We start from the raw sequence: 20,061 nt of genomic DNA on the forward strand, positions 1-20,061 counted from the left end.
CCTCACTACTCCAGACTCTATGTCCTCCTGTTTTGATATTACAAAACAAATATTCATGGTTTAAGGAGGTATGATGCCTTTTGTAGTTTGAAAAAGACTGAATCATAGGCTACGTTCAGACTGCAGGCCAAAGTGGCCCAAATCCATTTTTTTTGTGCATATACTGTATGACTCAGATCAGTTTTTTCACAACAGTGTGAACTGCACAAATCAAATGGAATCTGATCTTTTCAACTCTGATTTTGGTCACTTTCATATGCTGTCCTAAATCAGATACAGGTCTGATTTCTGATTTGACACAGTCTGAAACAGTCATATCAAAATTCATGTGACTTTTACGTCATCCACACGCACCTCCGTACAGAAGAAGCAGCCATTTCTACCCCCCCAATTTCACTGGATTTTTATGTGAGGTTAAAGAATATATCAAGACTCTCAAATTTATAAATACTAATAAATGTGATAAAACTGTCAAAGTGTATAGTGAACTCTTTAAAGAAGAAGAATGTATGTTTTTTCTTTCTTATAATTGTATATTTTTGAAGTTTATTTATCCCAATTCTTTTATTTTTAATTATCATTATTATTTCTATCCTTTTTTTCCTCTGTAACATTATGTTGAGTGTGTGTCTGCAATGTTTGTACATTTGAATGTTTTTTTTCAATTCAAAACACAAATAGCAGCCATTGCTCCACAAAAAGCCATCATTTTCAGCCGTAGTTTCAGCTGGGAGTTGTGTTCGAGCGGCGGAGCATCGTAAAACACACTTAATTCAAACTCAACAGCAACAAAATAAAACTCACCAAAATCTTCTTGGTTATTTTTCTTTGCTGTTACAAAAATCACCAACTCTGGTTTGGTAAAAAAATAAACCCTTAATTCACAGAGCTAGATAGTAAAAGTGTCGGGCTGCCCGCTGAGCAGCGGCTCTCTCATTTTTCGGAGGCCATTAAATTATATCGGACCATTAAATTAGCACAATAAAATGACAAAAATTGGGCCAAAAAAAACCCAAACCGGTGATGCACTCAGCCAATCAACCATCCCCATCCTCGTTATCATCTGCTCATGAATTTGCTGGCTTCCACATCAACTTATAAATGAAACCGTAAACTTTGACTTCACTGTCTGCGTGTGACGTCAGTTCAGGACTGTGACCTGTTCACACTGTAATCTGATAATGGCCACATTTAAAAAATAATGTGAACAGCCAAACAAAAAAAACTGATCTGAACAATAAATCTGAAATGAGCACCAAGTCTTGCAGTGTGAACGTAGCCTTAGATGCATTCAGCTTCACCTTCAACAAGCTATGAAACCGACACATTCACCAGCTGGCACAAAACGCTGCTTTTTTTAGCTTGTCACAGCAGTGTGTTTATGTGTTTTTTTTCTCATTCCATAATGAATTCCTGACAAAATAATCAGAAAGTATAAAAGGTTTGTCTCAACAAAGCGTTTGTGTTTGAAAAACTGCGACGAGTCCTGACAAATCGGCTTAAGGACACACAGAAAGTGTTTGATTGACGGCAAAACGCAGGAGGTTGCCAACGTCGATTCTTACTAACACTACATTTTTACAAAACGATATTATTGGACAGCACGTATTCATGTTAAAATGTTTTTTGGGGAATTGTTTTGAGCTGCTATGAGAATGACATTCAGGTTGTAACATCACCAAACAGCTGGTAGCTGCAAGTAGCAGCGACACAGACAGCTAAAAGCCCACAGGGCTCGACTTTGATTCTGGCAGTATGTTTGGAGGGTAAACTTTTTGCTGGCTTTAGTTCACTTCAGTTCAAACATTTACCCAGAGCACCTTTTCTATGTATAAATGTAGGAAAAGCTTAAATTCAGCAACTTAGAATGATTGCAAAAGTCAGAGCCAAAGGTCTTAATGCTCTTCTGCTTTGACCACACACTGTAGAGAGTAGTTTAGCAGTTAAAGCGATGAGGTTTATAAGTGTCTGCTGGTAATGTTTCTTTATATTTTTCTCAGAGCAATTTAAAAAAAAAATGAAAATATATGAAAATAACACCAATGATAATGTAAAGAAACGGCACCAGGGCAGTTTGGAAGATTTCAAACCGTTTTTAGAGTCTAAACACAAAGATGAACCAGGCCGCAACCTCCGGGTCTGAAAAGTGAAGCCAATGAGGAAGTGCCTTAAACTTGCATTCTTTCTAATAGCCAGCAGGGGGCGACTCCTCTGGTTGCAAAAAGAAGTCTGATTGTATAGAAGTCTATGAGGAAATTACCCTACTTCTCACTTGATTTATTACCTCAGTAAACATTATAAACATGAGTTTATGGTATCAATCACTAGTTTGAAGTCTTCTTCAATACAGCATGATGTTCACTTAGTAAATTATGACCCAATTTAGAGTCAAATAGACCATAGAGCAGGGTATGATGTAGGGCGTGGCTACCTTGTGATTGATAGGTCGCTAACATGGCATTGTCCGGTCTGGGAGTTGTCCACGTTTTTGTCTTACAACTTTAACCCTTTCACAGTGTGTTTTCAGTTCATGAAAGTTAATTTATAACATTTTTCGTCAAAATATTTCTTATTGAGCATTGGGCTGTACTTAGCTCCACCCTCTCATGTCACTTCTGGTTGCAAAAAACCAAGATGCTGACGGCCAAAAACCAAGATGGGGACGGCCAAAATGCCGAACTCGAGGCCTCAAAACGGCAGTTCACAAAATTATGTCCATTTCTTATATACAGTCTATGAGATGAACACACAGATGCAACAATGAGCTGGCAAGGTTGTTTGCCGGAAAAGTTTGATTTATGGGCCATAGAGATGAATCAGAAAGATGATCTGTGAATATCACACAGACAGTTTTATTACATATACTATTCATTTTCCAAGTAATTACTGTCCACCTTACACAAAAAAGCCTTCTAGCTATTGTGCAAACGTCCTTGAGTAACCTCTACCTGCTCTAGTGGAGCTTTTCACTGGCTGCAGCAGAAAACAGGTTTTCCTGGATGGTTACTAAATGTGTGAGAGTAAAGCAGGGCATCACTGTAAGGAGAACATCTGCACTTTATCAGCCGTCAATACAGATTAAAAAAAGAAAAAAAAAGAAAAATGAGTGAGAGCTTCTCCCTCTAAGTAGCTGAAAATAGCCAGCTGCATTCAAGAGATCTCACCCCGTCTCTCTTTATTATGTGTTGTTGAAATGAACACTAAGTTGACCTCTTTCTATATAATTACTATCCCACATAATACCAGGGGCCTTTCTTGGAAACTTCAAGTAATTACCAAGTACTACTAATCTCCACCAACTTCAATGTACTCCCTATAATTACTGCAAGATATCTCGGTGCTTTCTAGGAACCATGCTTAGAAATGAACGGCAACTTCATATCAACTCCTTTTTAGGAAATTATAAGGAAATAGACTATCAGAATTAAGTACAGCCACATGCTGTCCTCCACAAATGATGAAGGCCTCCTTTGGGCCATTCAATCCCAAATGCATCATCCCTTGAATTATAATTGAAGTCAAACCAAGAGTGTCTAATATATCACGTGTCAATTTACAGTATCACCAAACCAATCAAGGTATTCTTGTAATCATGACATTAAAGTGCCAAAGACGCAGTTTGATCACAACCAGAGGCCTGTACAACGAAGCAGGAATTGGGGTTAGGGAGGTAACTTCAGGGTTTTCCGTCCTACGACGGTGGTTCACTTCTTACCGGGGTAGATCACCATGGTAACTTATGCTGAACACCTAACCTGCTCCGGAGCAGGTTATGTTCCAGATAAGAAATCAACTCGTATGAAAGCACCGCCTACTGACCAATCAGAGCTTGGTGTGCAGATCGTATGAAAATGATTTTATTTTTATTTTTTAACTTGCTCTCAAGTCCGTTTTGGAGTCGGGGACGCAGCTGAAAGAAGGCTGAAATAGTCATACACGCCACATTTTTACTAAAGGGAATAATGAAATGTAACCTATTCATCCATTCTATGAAATCACTGCCCCATCTGGACGAACACATCTGACTTTTGAGTATTCCGTTAAATTGATAAATCTGTTAATTTACGCATTCACACATCGGCAATTGTTTCTTTTGCCAGCTGTCCCTCCTGCATTTGGCAGCTTCAACTGTGTTACTATTAGACTGAATTATGTATTTAACTTTTTCATATTTGTCCGATATTATAGTTTGCTCCTCCTTTGTAAAATGTGCCGCTCTGCTGACAGTAGACTCGTCCATGTTTGCGATTGGTCATATGCTGCAAACGCCGCGTCTTAATGTGAACGTGCTCATAGCCCGATTGAGAAACCCTGTGTTGACTTACCGAGTTGATAACCACCGCCGTAGGACCGTTTGTTAGGGTTAGTTAAGCCAGATAATGAGAAGATACCCTGGGTATGCTGAACTCGCTTCCTAGTACAGGCCTCAGAAGGGTTGTACCTGTGGTATCACCTTATATTTGTTAATTTTTTTGTGATAAAATTCTTTTTGTTTTTCAATACTGGAGGTTAGAATGAGTATAAGAAAATCATCAGCATTTATCATCTGTATAACATCTGTAATACTGGACATGGATCATTTTAATACATGGTATTCTTGATTATTTACATATAATATGACATCAACTTTCCCACAAAGAGCTCTTATTTGCTCCTCCAGTCTTTAAAATATCCCCTCCTCCCTTCGCCCACCCCAGATTGCACATGGGTAAAGGCCTTTATACACAGGGAGCGAATTAACGACACGAAAATGCAAAATACTTGGATCAAAACCGTTCATACCGGCAGAGATGCGAATTTGCGAGAGTTGCAGCACTTCCATGGTGTTGTACAATATAGTGTACATATTGAATAAGTCTATTCTGCATGATGTGATTGGTTGATGCCTTTATTTGCAGGACAGAGCTCAGGAAAATTGACCTCGTTCCGCGCAATATTTGCGTTCTGTGTGAGGGTATTCATGACAAAAACGACAGTTCGAAAAAATATATTGACGTGCAAATTAATCGCTCAAACAAATCTAATTAAAAACGTATTAAACAACCCCCCCCAAAAAAAAAATAGAAAAGTGAAATATATTTATATACACCAGTATATAAAGTAAAACTATATATATATATATATATATATATAAAGATAAGAAGATAAAAATAGAAGAAAATAAATAAATAAATACAAAATAATCAAAAATTCATCAGTTATAAATGTCAAATCAAAAAACTGCCACAGGGAAACAATGTAGACCATATATTGGTAATGGTATGAACATTTGCATACAGTCACAGACACTATACCCATAAACTTTTCCAATTGATTCTCTCATTATTAGACATCATCTCTCTGGAACTCTATATATCTCAAACCAACGGTGTGAAGGGAAATACAATTGACACCTCGTCCAAGGAACCGGAGAAAGTTAAATTAAGTTATATAACCCAGACCTGACATTTAATGTGTGATGGACAGATAAAAACCACCTGATCCATATTTTATTGCTTGACGGACGGAGAGAAAAAGAGCTTAAGACGGAGGCAGAGAGAAATTACTAGAAGAGTATAAATGTGGACATATAAACTTGAATGTGACTCTGTGTGTGTGTGTGTGTGTGTGTGTGTGTGTGTGTGTGTGTGTGTGTGTGTGTGTGTGTGTGATGGCGGAGCTTCTAAACCCAATCAGCAGTCAACACTTTTAAGATCCAGCTTTGAAACAAAGCCTTTTTCTAGTGTGTCCAGGGCCCTTTGTGCACTCTCCAGAAGGGTATTGGGTCCTAAGCTCTTAAACCCTCCTCTAGATGGTCCGTCTGTCTGTGGGCATCGAGTCCACTAAAGCTCCCCAGTGAAGCTTCATGCAGCCAAGGTGTGTGCATGTGTGTGTGTGTGTGTGATGACTTAAGTGAAATCCCACAGTGAGGACTGGCTGAGAAGCGTATTGGCTATAGCCCCACTAAAGCTTTGTAACGGCTGGTTGGGGACTCTATGTGAGTGTTTGTGTGGTGCATGCACACGTATGTGACAGTGAGAGATGGGACAGCAGGCCACTCTGGACTCTGACCCTCATCTCATGCTGGACTGCACACACAGACACACACTCACACACACATTACTGTCCCCTTGTCGCCCTCCCGCCTGCTCCCTGGCCCTGTTAACTGCCTGTTAAGTATTAATGACCAATTATATGCCACTTCCTTTTGGTGGACGGGTACACTCATTGTTTGTCTGTTATTAGGAGGAGAGATGGAGACGATGTCTTGTCAGTTCGCTTAATTGCCTTCTTATTTGTGTGTTAACGTTTGAAGGAGTGTGTGGGAGTACAAGTGTATATATGTGTGTGTGTGTGTGTGTGTGTGTGTGTGTTAGAGAGAGAGGAACAGAGGGAGATTTTGTTAGGATGCGTAAGGGAGTGTGTGTGACTAAGCAAGAAAGAGGTTTAATTAGACGTCCTGAGGGATTAGAACCCAGATGAGTCAGGATTGTAATCTGGCCAGGGTGGCATGAGCCATGACACTCAGCCAGACACACACACACACACACACATAGCGTTGTTCGCCAGGATGTCTCTGTAATCCTCGCACCTCCTGTCTGCACTGCCTTCCCGTCTTTCATGACCAGTTCATTTTGTCTGCCTGCTCCTTCCCTTCATCTCTTCTTCTCTCTCCTCGAGTAACACTCTTTCTGCTTTTTTTCCCCCCCTGCACATCTGACACCCTATTTCTCTCTCATCTGCCCTCCTTTCGCTCCTGCCAACCCCCTTTCACACCATCGCCGCCCTCTGACCATCCATCTCCCCGTAATTGGTCAGGATGCAGCCCCTCTGTCGCCATTGGCTCCATCTCCAAGCCCCCTTTTTATACTTTCTTCTCATGTCAACTTCCCCCTGTGGGCTTCTTTACGCTCCTTCTTCACCTCTCTTTTTATAGCATCCCCAGGTGCCTGTGCCTTCGATGCCCTGTCTCCTTTCACTTTTCTCATTTTAATACCCTTTAGCACCTCAGGTTTTACTCAGTGTGTTTCAGACTAGCGGTCGTGTTAGTTAGAGAGGTAGTTGTTGTGTTGTATGCAGGCTTCACACTCACTCCAGTTCTGAACAAAACCAGTGGATTCTTGAATATAGGTTTACTGGTAGCTAACATGTAACATGTATACATATAAAGAAACAAAACATGTAAATAGGGCAACTTTGGAGTCATCACGAGTCTTTTTTTCTCCAGTCTCTCCACTGAGATTTAAAGGGATAGTTCAGGTGTTTTGAAGTGGGGTTGTATGAGAGGCTTATCCATTGTCAGTGTATTACCTACAGTAGATGATGGTCGGCACGCACCCAGTTTAGAGAAGCAGACAAGGAACCAAAGCAATGTACTGCTGTGTACGATGCCGGCAGCAAAGCATATTTTAGACACCTATAACAAAGACTCACCTAAAAAAGCATAATCAGTTTAAGTATATGTTATATTTAGAATGTTTACCTTGCTGTGAGACAGCCCTTTCCTATGGGGGAACTGAATCCACTGTATCCATCTATGCTCTCGCCAAAGCCACCACTCTCCATTGAAAAAAATAATAATTTTACCTCGCAGAGCACGGGGGTTGCTTATCTGTCACTGCTTCATTAGTTTGTTTGTGTTATTGTGTGACTTTGGTGGATTTAAACTAACCAAAGTCACACAATAACACAAACAAACTAACTGATCGAGGCAGCAGGTAGACCAGCAACTCTGTGTTCTGTGAGGGAAAATTACAGTTTTTTTTCAATGGGGTCTGGTTGCTTTGGCGAGAGCATAGATAAAGACTTCACTTCCCCGTCGGAAACATAGACTGTATGGCCGTCTCATGGCAAGGTAAACAGGCCAAAATATTCTAAATATAAGGTACACTTAAACTGATATTGATTTTTTTTAGGTCCTTTCTTTTGTGGCTAAAATACGTTTTGCCCCATCCAAAGCAGAACATTGCTTTTCTTCCAAGCAGTAACTCCTGTCTGCTTCTCCAAGCTGGGGGTGTGCTGACTGTCATCTATTGTAGGTTATTACCTACACTAGATGATAATTATCTGACTATGGATAAGTACCTCATACAACCCCATTTCAAAACACCCAAACTATCCCTTTAACTGATATCAACCCTTCATCAGACTACCGGTAAGACAGTGAACAAGCCGACCCCTAGAGGTAATAGTAGTAGCAGAATAGTGGAAGTACAAGTAATTATCTGTGTAAATCTGCAATATAGCTGTGTTTAAATGGCATACAGTAGAGGTTGAACATTATGCTGTTGCAGGATTATGTGTGGATATTGCGTATGTGAGTGTGTGCATGCATGTGGGTGGCTATGTGAAGCTCAGAGTCAAGTTTTTGAAGTTGGAGTTATAAATTAATAATATTAACACATTTTATTTAATGACGCCTTTCATGCCACAATACACAACAAGCACCAGTAATAGAACATCATTGCAATCAATACATACAAGAGGCAACAGAGGAAAATACAAGATACAGTTGTTGTAGTTAAAGTGGATAGGCTAGTTTAAAAATATGTTTTTAAATGATCAATAAAATCCATTGATTTCTTTTTCCAGTGGTTAATTAATCTCTATGAAATGTCAAAAAAAAGAATTAAAAGGATACATCATTATATCCCAGATCCCAATATGACGTCCTCAAATTACTTTTTTTGTCAAATTACGAACCAAAAGCCCCAAAGATACTCCGTTTACTGTGATATAAAACAGAGAAAAGCAGTAAATCCTCACATGAGCGAAGATGGTAACAGCAAATGATGACATTTTTCTTGATAAATGACTTCAGCCATGAATTAATTATCAAAAATCATGTGTCGACATGTCATTTCAGCGCTATTAAACATGAAACCTCTCTCTGTCTCCGTCCCGTCAGGCCCAGGAACATCCAGTGGTCCAAGATTAACGAGTCCTTACCCGAGAGGGCAGAGATTTCCGGCCCCACCTTTCAGATTTCCCGTCTCAGCCAATCACACAACGGGACGTATTTGTGCCAGGCCCAGAACAACTACGGACGCGCTGCCGACCATTACACCTTACTGGTGTATGGTGAGTATCTACGACTGACAGTTAATTACATGTTTCAAGTTTTCTTGTGTGCTTGAAAAGTTTGCTCCATTGATTCTTTTCCTCCATTGTTTTCATTTCCAGTCTTAGCATCCCAGGTAACTGTTAACTGTTCAGAATAATTTTATGTTCAATGGATCTTTTGTTTGTTACCTTTCTGGTTCTTGTGTTTGGATGATATTGTTTTGAGAAATCTTTAAAATTTTATTGATCCTTTTATCTTCCCAGTGTCTTTGGAGTCTGGCTTTTCTGGCACTGCGCAACAGAGCCATTAAATCCTGACGCTTGTCTCATCTGTCTTTCGGCTTTATTTGTTTTTCCTGATTCGGTACACAGCAGGAAACCTCGGCTAAACCTCCTGTGCAATTGATTCAACAGTGATATTGATTCCACATGTAGGCTTCCATGTTCAAATACTAGTCACCAACATCATTATTCGGGCTTTCTCTTGTAAAGAACCAATTTATCTTGTCCCCTGTGACCCATTCCTCTCTTCCAGAAATCCAGAGTAACTTTAATCGTCAAGTGCAATAAATAAGGATTAGAGATGTTTTGACAACTAAATGAATTTCACAATGTGAGCTGACATGTAGGAGACAAAGATGTTAACTACAGTATGGGGCCATTATTGTAGCAAAACTGTATCTCATTTTCTCACTCATCTCTATGCATTTACAGATTTGTCTACACATTTACAGATTTATGTACGCATTTACAGATTGTCTACGCATTTATGGATTTATGTACGCATTTACAGATTTATGTACGCATTTACAGATTGTCTACGCATTTATGGATTTATGTACAAATTTACAGATTTGTCTATAAAGTTACGGATTTATGTACACATTTAGAGATTTATCTACACATTTACAGATTTATGTACACATTTACAGATTGTCTACACATTTACGGATTTATGTACACATTTACAGATTTATGTATGCATTTACAGATTGTCTACACATTTAGCGATTTATGTACGCATTTACAGATTTGTCTACACATTTACAGATTTATGTACACATTTAGAGATTTGTCTACACATTTAGAGATTTATGTACGCATTTACAAATTGTCTACAAATTTAAAGATTTATGTACGCATTTACAGATTGTCTACGCATTCACGGATTTATGTACAAATTTACAGATTTGTCTACATAGTTACGGATTTATGTACACATTTAGAGATTGTCTACACATTTACGGATTTATGTACCCATTTACAGATTTATTTATGCATTGACAGATTTCTCTACACATTTACGGATTTATGTACGCATTTACATATTTACATAGCATTTACACGTTGAATAGCATTCCTAGATTTTTTTACACATTTACAAATCTGATAGTTACACAACTCTCCACACACATTTGCAAATAGTTTTGCTACAGTAATGGCCCCATTGTTAACACACAGTGCAAAATATTAATGCAATGCTGAATCTGTTGGAACTATGTGTTTTACATGGTACCATTTGGCAAAAAGAACAGTGGAACATCTGTTGCATTTAATATTCAGGGCGACTTTGCTTGTTGCTTGAGCAGAAGTTTCAGATGGGGAAGGAGGATGTGGGTAAGGGGCTTTTGTTGTTAAGTTTTCCAAGATGTTGCACCTCGATTCACTGGTTGGTTGCTAAATTCTTAATGAAGGTTGACCTAGATAGACTGCACACCGTGGCTCAAAGAAGACGATGGCGGAGCTCGCAACATCACATGGAAATCTTGTCATCACGATAGTTGTGTTTCAGAAAATGGGACAAATTGGCCACTTTCTCCCCCAAGTTTGAAGCACACTTTGAAAACAAGGTTTTGATATCAGCGTGTTAATGTTGTGTAATCCCCCCATGAAACAACTGAGTAAACTCGCAGTTAAACAAGGACAAATTGGAATTGTGGGGATTTTAATGGGACAGCAGCGAAGCTAAATCGCAAAGCTAGCTCATCATTAGAGGCTTCTACGGTTTCACATCCAATCCGTGGCCTAATTACATGCACACTCCTGTCACTCAGCAGGTTTTTCATCTGCTCCCCCCCTGCTGGCCGCTCCAGTCATTGCACCCTGATGCACCTGAATTGGAGCTGAGAAGCAGAGGGACGGACGGAGGGAGTAGAGACGTGATATCTTATGTAACATTTTCAGGCTGCTTTCGCTTAGCGCCCCCTCATCCATCCATCACACTCTCTTTCTCTCTCTCATGCACACACAACAATCGCACACTCTTGTACAAGCATGGCATCAAAAGGCACACATAATGGCAGCTTTCCACAGGCATCAAGGGTGGCAACAGTGGCAAGATGAAAGGTGACATCCCCACCCACTCTCCCTCTCTCTCTCTCTCTCTTCGTCTCTCTCTCTCTGTCTCTCTCTCTCTATCCTAGAAGGTTAGACATGTCGAGCTTTGATGTGCGTTGCCACCTCTGTAGAAAAATGTTCTGTCTTTCTCCCTCCTCCTCAGCTTCCTCCCTCACCATTTGTTAGCTGTCGCCTTCATTTGATCTCCTCTCTGTGCCATTTCTTCTTTCCTACATTTCATCATTTATCTTTTTTTTATTTCATGCCGTCACTCTGCGCTGGTCATTAACTCGATTTTTTTCTTTTTTTATCCTCTCCTATTATGAAAAAAGGGGATACGTTTAAAGTAAGGAATCTTGCTTAGACCAAAATCCATAAAAGACCAGAAATCCACATAACCAACATAAGCCAGACTTCGACTCCTCTGCTCTGCACCGCGGATTTCCAGCAATCAGCTTCTTAAATCCTCCTGCTGTAGCCACGTATCAGTGGTGGTTTGCTGTACTTCAAAAAAGAAATATGTACTCGCCCACTGGGCAGATTGTTTCAAACCTTATCTCAAAGAGCTCAGAGTTGTTGATTCAGCCATCACTCTTGATTTTCCCTCTAACTAATAATCTGGCTGACGTGGTGTTAATTCTTTCGCAAGAAATGTCAAATGAACTCCTTGCTTTCAGGCTGTAATGTTTCCAGTGATATGCGCGTCTTTGTAAATGTTAGATAATTATTAAACGGTGTGTTTGCTGTGCATCGCTGCTAATGCAAATAAACCAACCAGGATGATTTAATATGAAGTGCTCCTTTCTGATGATTAAATACAAAGTTCATCAGTCAATAGTGAAAATAAATATGACTGCACTGTGTGAAATATGTTAAGATGACTCACAACGCTAACACAGAGTGCTCTTTTGTCATTCCCGCACCCACGTTGTTATTGTAGGTGTCTTATTTTTATTTTTTTATCTCATTTTGTAACAAAGCTCTTCACTTATTCCTCAATACTTTGGTGATAGAAAAAAGATACAGACTCTCCTCTTTCTTGTGCCTCATGTTTTCTTATTTTTAGTTTTTCGACCTCTCCATCCATCTCTTTGTTATTCTCACTCCTCCGTCGCCTCACCCCCATTCCTTTCCTCGACATCCGTCCTCTCTTTTCCTCTGCCCGCTGTTCTCGCCTCTTTTACACCTCCTGTCCACTTCCTCCCACACCCTTTCAACTGCTTTTCACATCGCCACCAGTTTGCCCTCTGTTCTCGGTTCAGCTGCAGTTCAGCCTCTTTACTCGAAGACGGCCTAGGTTTCCTAGAATATGGCACGGAGAGAAGGGAGTGTAACTGAGTGAGGAGTTGGGGAGGGAGAGAGGGTGGGAGGAAGCGATGGAGGAATGAAAAGGGAGGGAAGAAGGACGATGGAGGTCGAACGCAGGTTAACATGCACTACCACAACCTGTCAGATAAACGGGATGTCAGTACAGTTGGCTCCTAGTCTTCCCAGAGGGAATCCCAGGGTGCACTGGGAGAGGAAGGGTAGGGGTGAGGAGGGAGCACTGGAGGATGTGTGTTGTAAAAGATGACTCAGCAGAAAAGAAACCATTTTATTGCAGGTGCAGAAAAACTACCAGTGCTCCCTCTCTCTCGTCTTTCTCCTTTTCATTCCATGTCAAGCTTCCCTCCGCCAGAGTTATCTGCCATCAGGATCCGTACACAGAGTACAAACTCAGGCAAAAGTGGCTGCCAATTTGTCACAGGTGCTTTAGGCGCTGTCACTTTATGAGGGGAGACGAGGCTTAATGCTGGCGCAGGAGAACAGAGAACGAGAGGTGGGGAATGTCTCCGGGGAGCCCGGGCCCTGGCAAAGACGTGATGCATTGAAGCCGAGCTTTATTTGACTGGTCACGCTTGTGTGTACATGTAAGTCTGTGTGTGAATGTGTGTGTGTGTGTGTGTGTGCGCTTTGATGTGTTTATGATTTAGAGGAAAGAGCGCATGTATGTGTGCGCACAAGTTAATGCGGTGAAATTAACTTTCTCCAACTTTCAGAAAGTCGCTAATGACATAATTGTGTTTTGAATGAATCACACACTCGTACACATTTCACACACACAGCAAGCATCTGCAGAATGTGGAAATGATGTGGCCTCTGTTGGTTGTTTCATCTCTGTGCCACCATTGTTAAGGAGAAATTGGATTTTTTTTTTGTATGTGTGTATACGCAAAAAGGTGCACATGAATGTGTGTGCATGTGACTGGGAGGAGAGTGTTGCTGATTGTCTGGTGAAAGCCCGGCAGGCTCCCTTATGTAATTGAACAGAGCTGCCGCACTCAGATGAATCGCCAAGCCAATAAAACCCATTAGAATTGAATTGCATGAGAGAGTGTGGGAGATGGAGAGAAAAAAGAAAGAGAGGGTCAGATGAGGAGATGAGATTTGTTAGTTTGCATATATGTTACGCACTTATATTCATGTGTGTATATATTTTGGCAAAACAGAGCAGAAAAGTGAGCGAGGGGGGAGACTAGAGAGACTAATAGTTTTATAGAAAGATTCGTGGAAAGTATGTTGGGAAGATGAAATGATGGCGAGATGGAGACGGAAGCTAGGTGACCAGGGATTAGTCTGTGTCTCCTCTGCCGTTGTAATGAGCCGTCAGGATAATTGGAACAAAAAACACAGTCCTCCATTTAATGAAGTGAGACTTTAAAAAAAAACATGGAATGAGAACGAAAGTGGGAAAAGGTTGGGGGGCTTGTGGCAGAGGAAGCCAGACGGAGATAATGCAGAGTCAATTGTGTAGCCTTCCTCCACACATGACGACGCACCTCTATTGGCGCCTGAGTGAATTCTGAATGAGTCTTCAGCCAATCAGTGTTGGCCTTAAGTGGCCTCCGCAGTGGACCCCCTGACCAATGTCCAGCATTCGGCGCGCTGATTGACAGCCGGAGCCACCACTGCTTCTGGGCCAAAGCCCTTTTTATAATCAGGGAACACGGAACATGAAAGAATAACAGGGGCTCATCCAAAATGGCGGCGCAGTATCCTCAGGCGCACTTCTGCGAGAACGAGATACGAGTGAGAAACGTCATTATCGCAAGTGCCGCCACATCCGTCCCTGGAAATAACATGGGCTGTGTGCCTGATTGGCAGCCATATAGTGTTAATGAATAACAATATGATGTAGGAGGGGAGAGAAAAAAAAGGACTCTATCGGCCAAGAGGACGACAGCTGTATGGCATTCTCCTTAATTAAGCTGAGGAGAGGCGGTGAGGGAAACGTAGTCGCAGAGGAGTGAAACCAGAGAGGCGGCCGAGGGAGGGGGTGCGAATGAGGGGAAGAGAGTTTGGTTGAAGAAGAACAAGGGAGAAAAGAAGCGAGGGATGACGGTGGAACGATAAGAAAAAAAGTTGTAAACAGTGAGAAAGAACAATTTTTAGGTCACTCGCGATAGTCGAGAGAAATTAATCAGCGTCCAGTTAATTAGTGCAGCAACCTCGGCCATTAATCCTCAGGCTCAAGTGACAACCAAGTGCACGCATACTTGTATCCACACATTCAACATACAGTATATGCACTCGTACAGGAGAGCAGCAACACTTATATAAGTGCTCGGTAATTTCTCCTTCTTCTCCATCTGGTCCACTTTTCCTCCCCCCGTCCCTCCCTCTCTCACTTTACTTCACAGAAAACTCTGCTCATCTCTTTGTCTTTCCCACAAAATACACTACGCATCATGTAATATTGCTTCACAGAGAGAAAGAGACCAAGGCTGGGCTTGAAGAAGAAAAAAAAATCGGGATGGGGGGGGGGGGGGGGAGGTATAGTGCTGACATAAGAGGAGTGCAAAAAGAGATTGATGATCTCAGGGCCACTGGGAGAAAGGCAGAGAAGAGACAGAGGAATACTTACCAATAAATTACTCCTGACCAGAAAGGGCAGGGTGTGTGTGTGTGTACTGTATGTTCCTGTATGCCTTTGTGAGTGTGAGTGTGTACGTACATGGCCAATTATGCATATGTGTGTAAATGTGCATGTGGTGTGTTTGTACGTGTGTGTGCACAAGCCTGCATGTATTTCAAAACAAGCTGTTTGTGCGTCCCCGAGACTTCGAGTGCGACTACCTGGCACGTTGCGGTTTTACACCGATTGTTTGATGAAGTGGCGTGTTATTCACTCGTAAAGTGCTGATGCACACACACACACACACACACACATTCTCACCCACTCCTCCATCTCCCTTTTAGTTCCTGTCAGCCATTATTTTTTTGTCTTTAACGGCGATATGAACTTGTCTCCTTCTACCTCTCTACCCGCCATTGTGTCTCAGCCATTGATTCGGAGAATGTGTCAAGATCCAAGCTATTGTTCTGCATTGAATGAGACAGTCCCTGCATGGCACTGCTCTGTTGGGAATGCATCTGTCACAGACAATGTCTCTGTCTCTGCTGCCATTGTGCCATAGAAAATGTGTCAGTGATAGAGAATGTGTTCCTATATGTTCCAATTGCCTCGTAGATGAATGTCAGTCTGCCAGGTATGATTCTGCTCAGCCTCCTTGCTTTAAAGCATGCCTTCCCCATTGTAAACGCCTTCTTTAACCCGCACAGCGTGGCACAGAGGCCCGCCACAGAACATCATTTGTCCTTGTCCTTATCGCTTGTCAGGGGTCGAGATCGATTCCGTTTCGCACACGCGGTCCATTTGGGGAAATAATTAGTAACATTTGTCTCTGGTATCGAAATGGCATCGGCCTCAGTTTGCTGATCAGCGTGTTTTGAAATAAGTCTTTCCTCCAGTTTACATCTTCTACCTCCTTCTCAAAAACTCATCGGCTGCCTCTGAGACCGCCGTCCAATGATTACGGAGCAGGATGCTGAGGTAGAGCGGGCGAGGAAACTGGATTAATATTCAGCAGTAATAAAGCGCGTGTCATGTTTTATAGGCTGTAGTAACTTTGCTATGAAACCCTGCAATGCCTTCTGTTGAAATGTCACTGCATGTTGTAGATAATAGCATTCATGTCTGTGTGTGTGTTATCCCATTCCCTGTCTGTCTATCTGTCTGTCTGTCTGTAGATAATGTGTCAGTCACTACCACGGTCCCTCCCACTCCCTCCACTCAACCAATCACCTCCCATCCCGTCACCCCAACCCTCCTAACACCCAGCTTCGCTCCAGACCCAGAAGGTAACAAACACTCACACATTTTTTACTCTGCCTCCATCTCTCTGTTCGTCCTTCCCTGCTCTCCTTTGGTGTCTTTCACTCCCTGAGTCATTTGATGACTCTCAGGTGGCCTACACACATACACACACAAACACTCGCGCACACACACACTTTTTCTGCTGCAACCTTCCTTTGCCCTGCATCTACATGAGCGTACGTGCCTGCAGACTCCTGGGTGTGCACCGAGCGCAACCTTCCGCTCTCTCCCTCTTTCTTATCACTGGCTGTTTGATGCTCCCCACACACACATTGCCCAGTCAGCGTTTGTGTACGTGTGTGTACGTGTGTACGTGTGTACGTGTGTGTGCGTGTGTGTGCGTGTGTGTGCGTGTGTGTGCGTGTGTGTGCGTGCGTGTGTGTGCGTGTGTGTGCGTGTGTGTGTGTGTGTGTGTGTGTGTGTGTGTGTGTGTGGTCTGGGTCTCTTGATGCTTGGTGGGCACTGTTAATGAATCTGCATTAAGAGTTTTAGGAACTGGCAACGACTGACACTGGCCTCTGGAGGGCCTGGGAGATGCTGCACAAACATATTTATCTGCACACACATTCACACACACACACACACACACACACACACATACAGAGAGAGAGGTAGAGTGAGAGAAAGAAAGAAAGAAAGGATCAGGGATCAAGGTGTGTCTAATCGTGTTCTCCGTGATGAGGATGTTGCACAGCAGGAGACAGAAAGACTGCTTTTCTGGGGGATGGAAAGGGTCATAGAGAACAAGACGTGCGTACATATACGCTTGTGTGATTATGTGCTAAAAGAACAACTCAGCAATTGCAGATGCACATGTGACTCCTAACACAGGCATGCATCTGGACCAGTAGGCAACCTCCGGGTCTGAAAAGTGAAGCCAATGCGGAAGTGACTTAAACTTGCATAAATGAGCCTACTTCTCACTTGATTTATTACCTCAGTAAACATTGTAAACATGAGTTTATGGTGTCAATCACAAGTTTCAAGTCTTCTTCAATACAGCATGATGTTCATGCGACTGCACGTGCAGTTATATGCGTCTAAATAAAATAATATGAATAACAATACAGCTAAAAAGTAAGCTTACTAATAGACTAATATTATTCGCCTATAATTATTAATAGGCCTATTACTATCCTAGATTCATCGATAGATTACCTGGAAAAATAAACATGACTGAACACAAATGGAGTTATGTCCTATTGTTTTGTGCATCAAGTTCGTCGTTCATGATTTCATAGAAGTATTTAATGGACCGATCGTAGAGTTATTTCTCCATAGCACAGTGGAAAATCTGTCTTTAGACCAGAAAAACACATTAGTTTCTGAGGAAAAAGAAAGTTTAGTTGTTGCAAGCTCTAAGACGCCGATAGCACACTTTTCAGATAAAAGCCTGCTGAAATGCTGAGAAGAATTCTAGTTTCTCTAAAACTTCATCTCAAATTCCCCAAAACACATAAGCTGACTAAAATGATAATAAAAAACTAGTTAGCTGACTTACTTTGAAGGAATTATGTTCTTATGCAGCATGATGGGAAAATATAACCAAACAATGGTGATTCTGAAACTGCAGAAAATATGCTTGAGGCTGCGTTTGAACCACTGACACTATGCTCTGTAGATCTGTGCATTACCACTATGCTACTATGGTTAAGTGATAACTGCAAGTAAAATTTCTGCCCTATAAAAAACAGAGGTACTTACCAAAAAAAAGTTGTTAAAAATTGAAATAAAGCTACATAAATGATAAAACAACAATAATAAATCATACTAGGCTATTAATGTGGTCCGTGCATAGACACACATCACACCCACGCCTGTGTGTTAGGAGTCACCTGTGTCTGCATGGCTGAGTTGAACTAATCACACACAGACACACCTACATATACACATGTGGGACTTTTAGTAAATAATCACGCAAGCGTACGTACAGGCGTCTTGTCCTCCGTATCCCTTTCCACTAGTGTTGTCACAATACCAAAATTCTGACTTCGATATGATACCCTGCCTAAATATCTGGATACAGATACTGAAACAATACCACGGAAAAAATCTAAAACATCAGGTAAAGTAAAGGGATAATAGATGACATAATATGGATCTTAAAATTATTATTTTTAATAATTAAAAATGTTAAAATATAAAAATGTATTAATTAAGAAATTTCACGTCCATTTCACATTACTGAGAAACAAGGTAAAATAATATTTTAACACATGCTCTTTGGTGGATTATGTGTTTGCTGAATTATAGGAGGTGCTTGCTCAGACTCAGAAAAGATGTTGAATAAAATGTTATTGGTACATTAGATCGGTAATAAGAGTCCTGTTGTTATTTTCTTTTAATGACAGGGTATTGCGATACCTACCTAGTGTCGCAATACCATGCAACACGATTCTGTGTGTGTGTATGTAAATGGTAAATGGTAAATGGACTTGGACTTATATAGCGCTTTTCTAGTCTTCCGACCACTCAAAGCGCTTTACACTACATGTCAGTATTCACCCATTCACACACACATTCATACACTGATGGCAGAGGCTACTAAGGTGCCAACTTTGCCCATCAGGATTTAATCTAAATACTCATTCACACACCGATGGCTATGCCTCCGGGAGTAATTTGGGGTTAAGTGTCTTGCTCAAGGACACATCGACATGTGACCCGGAGCAGCCGGGGATCGAACCACCGACCTTCCGATTGGTGGACAACCTGCTCTACCCTCTGAGCCACAGCTGCCCTGTGTGTGTGTAAAACCATACACTCCTTCACTGGTTTCCCACGCTTTTTATCTACTGAATCTATTTATCTAATACATACACTCACACAAACACACGCTCACTGGAATCTCTTCTTCTCCTTTCCACACCTTTCGGCTGCTCTCTGTCTCCTTTTTGTTGCTCAAAAGGAGAGATGAAGCAAAGGGAGCGGCAGCAATTCCTCTTGTTCTTCTGTTGCCACCGCCGCCATCTGTGGCAAGGTTGAGGTTGTTCACCTGCTGGGCGTGTGTGGATGTCATAAAGAGTCGTAGGAAAAGCAGCGACTCAAACAGTTTGGTGAAGGTTTAGTCGATGTTGATGTATCATCTGAGGGGCTCCTACGCACTTTTTAATACTGTCATTCATTTCCTGTTGAGCTTTGGGCTGCGGTGGATTGAAAACAGGGTGGCGTGAGGTAAAGGTATAGCGTTTGCTTTTTCATCCCCTGTGAAATATTGCTGCTTGATCCTATCACAGCTAAATCACACACGTGTGCCTGCAGATGTAACGACGTCTCACCGATTTTATCCCACACCAATACTTGATCACACACATTATCAAGAATGTGATGCCACTTGTCCAAGAAAAGCATGCGCAAGAATGCTGCACCCTCTTCTTCAGCTGTCAATCCTTCTCTCCCTGTCCTTCACCTCCTCCTTCGCTCTCTCTTTCTCTCCTGATCCCCATGTGTTAGCACTGTATTAATGATTCATGTTTTAATTCTGT

General features: G+C 41.6%; 1 protein-coding gene across 10 annotated transcripts in view; it reads left to right on the forward strand.

The window, feature by feature from the left end:
* cadm4 (cell adhesion molecule 4) overlaps positions 1–20,061 on the forward strand; it is a 198,029-nt gene that overhangs the window by 173,484 nt on the left and 4,484 nt on the right. For 5 of the 10 annotated variants that reach the window (XM_074654891.1, XM_074654892.1, XM_074654894.1 and 2 more), the window contains exons 6-7: positions 8,888–9,060; positions 16,450–16,560. In XM_074654891.1, coding sequence (XP_074510992.1) covers positions 8,888–9,060; positions 16,450–16,560 — 284 coding nt within the window. The remainder of the gene's footprint in view (positions 1–8,887; positions 9,061–16,449; positions 16,561–20,061) is intronic. The other 5 variants (XM_074654900.1, XM_074654896.1, XM_074654897.1 and 2 more) reach the window with 1 other exon arrangement.

Source organism: Sebastes fasciatus, chromosome 12 (genome assembly GCF_043250625.1).
Source record: "Sebastes fasciatus isolate fSebFas1 chromosome 12, fSebFas1.pri, whole genome shotgun sequence".
NCBI classification, from domain to species: Eukaryota; Metazoa; Chordata; class Actinopteri; order Perciformes; family Sebastidae; genus Sebastes; species Sebastes fasciatus.